This window comes from Humulus lupulus, chromosome 3, assembly GCF_963169125.1.
Source record: "Humulus lupulus chromosome 3, drHumLupu1.1, whole genome shotgun sequence".
NCBI classification, from domain to species: domain Eukaryota; kingdom Viridiplantae; phylum Streptophyta; class Magnoliopsida; order Rosales; family Cannabaceae; genus Humulus; species Humulus lupulus.
In genome coordinates this window covers 265,259,786-265,266,822 of record NC_084795.1, presented here as the reverse complement: position 1 = coordinate 265,266,822, position 7,037 = coordinate 265,259,786, and the positions used below count along the sequence as shown (strand labels likewise).

The window sequence follows — 7,037 nt, the reverse complement described above, 5'->3', positions numbered from 1 at the left end:
ACAGATGAGATCGACAAACCACCAGCACTAACATTATGTAAGGATTTTGCAAAGTGGCTGAAAGAAGGTTTCGATGAACGAAAAGGGTAAAATTATTCACTATTTTAATTTAAGAAATATTAAAAATTTAATTACATATAATGATCATTTTATCTGTTCTTTTATAGGACATATGTAGAAAAGGAAGCGATTGATCCACCATTTAACTTTGTGGAAGATGTTGTGAAGCACAAAATGTGGTTCTATGATATATGGTCGCCGATAAAATGTATCAGTGATTATGTAAGTTTCTTTTCTTCTGTGTTTTGCCTCATATAATGTATATTTTTATTTGCAAAACTTATCCTTTGGACTGGAGTATTTGTTATTGCTGTTGCATTAGTTTATTTATTTTATTTTCTGGTATATGCATTTTGAAAGATAGTATATTTTACTTGTGCTCTTTTTTGTTTTCTGGTATATGTACTTTGAATAATGGTATATTTGTCTTGCTCTTTTGTATTTTTTGGTATATGTATTTTCAATAATGATATATTTATCTTAATTCTCTTTTTTTATTTTCTAGTATATGAATTTTGAAGAATGGTATAGTTTTCTTGTGCTATTTTTATTTTCTGGTATATGCATTTTGAATAATGGTATATATATTTTGACTAATGGTATATGTATTTTCTAGTATATGAATTTTGAAGGATGGTATATTTGTCTTGTGATTTTTTTATTTTCTGGTATATGCATTTTGAAAGATAGTATATTTTACTTGTGCTCTTTTTGTTTTCTGGTATATGTACTTTGAATAATGGTATATTTGTCTTGCTCTTTTGTATTTTTTGGTATATGTATTTTCAATAATGATATATTTATCTTATTCTCTTTTTTTATTTTCTAGTATATGAATTTTGAAGGATGGTATAGTTTTCTTGTGCTATTTTTATTTTCTGGTATATGCATTTTGAATAATGGTATATATATTTTGAGTAATGGTATATGTATTTTCTAGTATATGAATTTTGAAGGATGGTATATTTGTCTTATGATCTTTTTATTTTCTGGTATATGAATTTTGAAAGATAGTATATTTTACTTGTGCTCTTTTTTATTTATGTCTTTTGATGAATGATATATTTGTCTTGCTCCTTTTTATTTTCTTGTATATGTTTTTTGAAGAATGGTATATTTGTCATGTTTTCTTCCATGCTTCTATCTTAATAGATGCATTTAATAATATTAACTTATTGTTCTTTCAGCATATGGATGTTGTGTTCTATTATTTGCGTAAAAAATTTAGACATAATAACACAAGGTGCACAACAATGGATGCCATATGTGATCGCTACATCAACAAAGCTTGGGAGACATATATCAACAATCCAAGCGAACAGTTCTCTTGGGAAAAAAAGCCTTATGCTTACCTACTGAATTGTGCAAATGGGAAGAAAATGAGAATTCCTACACCATGGATTAATGTGGACTTTATCTACAGCCCTGTTTACATACGCGATATGTACCATTGGGTGCTTGTTGAAATCGTCTTGAAGAGCGAAAAGATTAAAATATATGATAGCATGGCTGGGAAAGGGCGCACGAAGAATGTCATGACAGTTGTAACTGCATACTCAATGATGATACCCATGCTTCTACAATCTATAAATTTTTACAAGGAAAGGAAAAATATTGAAAAAGGAGATTTTGATATGGAATTTGTGGAAGACTTGGAAGTTCAACAAAATGGGTAAGTTTAAATATTTTTTTGCAAACTTTGAATAAAAATGAATCTTATTGGATGTATGCCAGACTTTTTAGTATATATCTTTACATTTTAGCTTTGTTAAAATGATGGGGATGTTTGTCTCTAATACAAAAGCTCTGGTATATCACTTTTGTTTGTTGTATATATGCTTTGTCATCTGTTATATCTTGTTTTTTTAGAAAAAAATATGACTTTTTTTGTGTCTTTTGTCTAATGCAGATTTGATTGTGGAATGTTTGTCATCAAGAGAGCTGAAGCTTTGATGTCGAACAATAGTTTAAAAGATATCACAAACCAAAAAATGCGATTCTTTCGTGAAAAGTTAGCTGTGGAGCTTTATGCTTGGGGAAAGGAAAAACAGAGGAGAAATACTGATAGCGATACATAAATGGTTTTGTAAACTTACCACATACGAACAACTTTTTTTTTTAATATTTCTGTACAAAAAGTTGGATATTCATATGTAATTAAAAGATATCTTAGTTAAAAGATGTTATTCAATTATATTAATATACTGGTGTTCACTGTAGATATACTATTTTTAATAAACTCGTATAACACAACAAATATAGACAAACCACAGATATACTAAAGTTGTAAACTTATATACCATTAGACAAACCAAAGATATACCAAAGTTGTAAACTTATATACTATAATATATGCAAAGACAAGCTATTGATAATTATGATATACTGTCATATAAATTATAGATATGCTATACTATTAAACATGTATGCCAAAAGCTTTTACTTTTTATTTTTAACAAAATTAATTAATATGGATACTTGAATATGGTATACTACAAGTCAAATAACATATATACCATGCAAATAAAACCATAGTTAAAAAAAATGTTTCTCCATAACATAAAGAAATTACCATTCATGAGTTCTAATATACCATAGAAAAAAACATTCTTATAATCATTTTAAAACTATATACCAATGAAATTATTTAACTTATATTTGACATAAGCTAATTTTTTTAATTTAAGAGAAGCAATAGAAACAATGATATACCGTTATACAAAAAACATATATACCATATTTTTAAACTTATATACCCCAAATATATATACCATATTTTTATTTTTATAGCTAAATAAAACTAACCTTAACTAATATGCCAGTTTTCAAAACAAATATACTATAATATTAAACTCATATACCACAATATATATATATATATACAAAGTGATATACTTTAAGAAATAAATAATAGTGTTATTATTATTGGAAGTTGCCAGAAACAAGTTTCCTTTCTGAACTTTTATTTTAACATAATGTAATTTTAATTCTAATATACAATAAAACAAACAATTAATAAGTAATAGAGGCAGTGATATACCATTATAAAAATATCAGAAATACTACACTTTTAAAGTTATATACCACAAATAAATATACCATTTTTTTTCTCTCTATATAACATAGCTAATTAAAATTAGCCTAAATTAATATACTTGTGTTCTCTATAGATATACTATTTTAATAAACTCCTACACCACAACATACATATATATAGAGGTATTGTAAGAAAACAATAACAGTGGTATACTGTAAAGCATACAATAGATATACCGATCTTGTAAACTTATGTGCCATACCAGATTTTTTTCGATTGCAAGTTATACATACAAAATACATATACTGTAATACAAATAGAAGATAGACCATGCTAATGAAATTATGTACAAAAAAAACAAAATCTCTTCAGATATTTCTATATCTGATATACTGTAACACAAATAACATATATACCGTTATGATAAACTTATATACCATAATTTTTTTTATATGTAATCAAAAGCAACAGGTGTTGTGATAGACTACAATAAATAATAATACATGTACCCTATTTTTTTTAATAAACCATAAGCAATAGCCACTGTCATATACCATAATTCAAATAACAAATATACTTTTAAACTTATATACCATTTTAAATTTGATTACAGAAGATACCATAATGTATTTGAAACATCAAATCTAATTGAGATATAACACTTTCAAAGATAAATGTCATCAATTAATTGAACACACTCATATTTCTAACATGACCTACAACCAATTGAATGTAGCCAAATTATTAGTGGAAAACATCCTGATGTTCCAAATCCAACAAATAGTAAACTAAAAGTGGTAAAACTAAAGTGAATGTTTAATGAGTATGAACACAAGATTTCAGCCTCTTCATATATTTCATCTTCACATGAATAGCATTTCTACATCTTTTACGATTGTGTCCATTTTCATTGCACCTACCACACTTGATTTGCCTCCTTTTTTCCCCAGCTGAAGGAATCCTCTTCTTTTTTGGTCTGCCAGCTCTTCTCCTTACAATGGGTGGCAGCACAACATGATCTTTGACAATATCAGGAATATCCCAAAACTTTTGACTTCCCACTGGATGGATTATTCCATTATATGTGCTCACAAAAACATCCTTCATGTAAAATTTAGAGACATAAGTATAATGGCACAAGTTTGCTTTTCTTATGGCAGCACATGCATGCGAGCAAGGGATTTCATCTAAGTCCCACTTGCGACAAGTGCAACTGCGCTTTAGAATTTCAACAACAAATTCTAAGTTACCATCAACAACTTGGTAAATTTGATGACCAACAGAGTATACCTGAGTATGAAAAACATTAATCAATATTGAAACATGTGCACTAAGGGTACTATATATATACTGTCATTGGTAAAAAAAATATACACATAGGTAAATAAAAGATATAGCTAAAGTTGACTTACATTCATAATTCTACCTAGACGATTTTGCTCAACAAGCTGGTCTTCTTCCCACTTTGACAACCTTGTAAATGTGCTTGCTGCTTCCAAACGACGTGTATCAAACCAATTTTGAACCTTTTGCCTTAAATTTTCCAATAAAGCTACAACTGATAGTTAAGAAACAACATTAGATCAATATGTAAAAACAATATATATATATATTACATACATATACATGCTACTGGAAATCATATACCATAAACTTTATAATTTTTTTTTCTAGTTTAACAAATAAAATAAGCAATACTTTTTGCTGCATCTTGTATATTTCTCAATATACCAGTTACAAAATACAATATACCATAATAGAAAATGAATATACCTAACAATAGATAACAAACAAAAAATGAAAACCAGAAAAAAAAAATCTGAATCAAACATATACCAGGAAAGTCTCTAGCTTCTTTCCAAACAGAATTTAAGCTTTCAGATATATTTGAGGTCATAATGGTGTATCTTCTTCTAGTAGAATATGATCTAGCCCATTTCTCGTATCCAACTTGAAGAAGATATTCACGAATTCTTGGTTTGATTGACTCCATTTGGCGCATATAAAACTCAAAGTCAATCTTCAAATAAGCTCTTGAACAATTCTCAAATAGCACATCATGGCCCTTGAACTTCAATGCAGATTTTAGGTTGTTCAACAAATGATAGGTGCATAAGACATGTTCTGCATTTGGATACACAGTAGATATTGCATTCTCAATACTCCTGTGTCTGTCTGAAACAATAACTAGATTATCTCGAGATCCTAATGCACCTCTTAATCTTTGGAAAAACCAAATCCAAGAAGAATCATTCTCAAAATCTCCGATGCCAAAACCTATTGGGAATATATGATTATTGGCATCCATGGCACATGCCATGAACAATGTTCCTGCAAATTTAGCTGTTAAAAATGTTCCGTCAACTGATATGACTGGCCTACAATACTTCCATCCTTCAAGGGAAGCTCCAAATGCCATGAACATATACAAGAATCTGCCTTCATCATCAGTTTGATAATCAACCACTGAGCCTACAAATGGAAATGATTGTACAAATCATAAACACAATTTATATAAAAAGATGGCTTGTTTTTCCCACTCAGTACAGGAAACACATATACTATAGGTGAAAAAATATATATACTGATGACAAAAACTGATATACTAAACATGATAAACAATAAATAACAAAAAAACTACATAGAATTATGTGTTATTTATTGAAATATGTGCTGAGTACATCATAAACATATTTTATTAAAGAAAAATATATAGATATATTAATAAAAAAAAACTACACAATAAAGACATACACAAAAACAAAACAAAAAATTACAAACCAAACAATCACATACCAAGATTAGAAGACTTTAGAGCATGGAGATATGATGGCAATAGAGCATATGACTCATCAGCAGATCCTTGTAATGCCTCCAATGCTTTTTCCTTTGCCATACGAGCTTTGAAGTAACTAATATGGACCCCATAATCTCTCAACATATGAGCTACTATCTTTTTAGGACATGTTGTTGCATCATCTCTTAGCAAGTTAGTTACACAATCACTCACTAATTTGCTAGTAGCTTGACGATGATCATTTAACACAACATCAATTGGACAAGTATGATCCTTGACATACTTCCTTACCATCCAAAAATCTCCATTTCCATACTTTGAAGCCCTCATGTACCATTCACAATTTGGAACTACACATCTGACAACCAATCTAGTTTGGTTAGACTTAATAGTCACAAATTCAAAAAATTTCTTAATTGAGATCAACCCTAATGCAGTCTTCAACTTTTCTTTATTTTCAAAGAAGTATTTGACTTTCAGATCTTCCAATCCAATGGGATCTACAAATATAGAGTCTACGTTTTCTGAAGTAGGAGAATTGTTTGTGTTGGTACTTAGAACAGTTGAACTACCACTGCTCCCACCATGAGAATTTGACGATGAACCTACTTCAAATTTTGTGCCAAACTTTGAAGACAAATCTGAATCCATTATAGAGGAGTGATCAGTAACAGACTCCAACAACAAACGACTATTCTCAATGGACTTTTGAATTAGTTCAACCATTGGACGCTCCTCAAAACTTACAATGAGTGGGTATTTCATTTCTTTATCAGATTTTTCCATATGTAGGTACCAACTCATACCACTATCACCCATAACCTCTAAAATATTATTTCCATTCTCTCCAAGGTTCATATCAACAAAAATCCTAATGTAGTGGCGATGACAATCCAACTTTAGAGGCAACTCTTTATACAATAGTTGTAAAGCATCTAAAAATGTGGCATTGTCGTTAAGCAACATAGCTGTCAACCTATAACCCACGAATTTTTTGTTGTCATTCCAATGTCCATCATACAATATTGTAATAGGAACCTTTCCCATAACTGAAAAAAAAATTATAAGAAAGAAGGAAGATTAGAAAACACAACTTAGTATACCACAACATTATTACACATGCTAGAAAGTAAAATAACATAA

General features: G+C 29.1%; 1 protein-coding gene across 1 annotated transcript; it reads right to left on the bottom strand.

The window, feature by feature from the left end:
* Window positions 1-3,913: 3,913 nt before the first annotated feature.
* LOC133825642 (protein FAR1-RELATED SEQUENCE 5-like) lies at window positions 3,914-6,941 on the bottom strand. The gene is made up of 5 exons (XM_062258556.1): window positions 5,894-6,941; window positions 4,934-5,569; window positions 4,796-4,870; window positions 4,510-4,655; window positions 3,914-4,387 (listed from the first exon to the last, which is right to left on the bottom strand). Exons 1-5 carry the CDS (start codon window positions 6,939-6,941, stop codon window positions 3,914-3,916), a joined length of 2,379 nt encoding a protein of 792 aa, XP_062114540.1.
* Between the last annotated feature and the right edge of the window lie 96 nt (window positions 6,942-7,037).

Excerpts from the sequence above, each read along its gene's own strand:
- LOC133825642 (XM_062258556.1), bottom strand. The coding sequence starts at position 6,941 with ATGGGAAAGGTTCCTATTACAATATTGTATGATGGACATTGGAATGAC. Across the intron at positions 5,570-5,893 it reads TCTAAAGTCTTCTAATCTTG|GCTCAGTGGTTGATTATCAA; the intron begins GTATGTGATTGT and ends TTCCATTTGTAG. Across the intron at positions 4,656-4,795 it reads TATACAAGATGCAGCAAAAA|TTGTAGCTTTATTGGAAAAT; the intron begins GTATTGCTTATT and ends CTTAACTATCAG.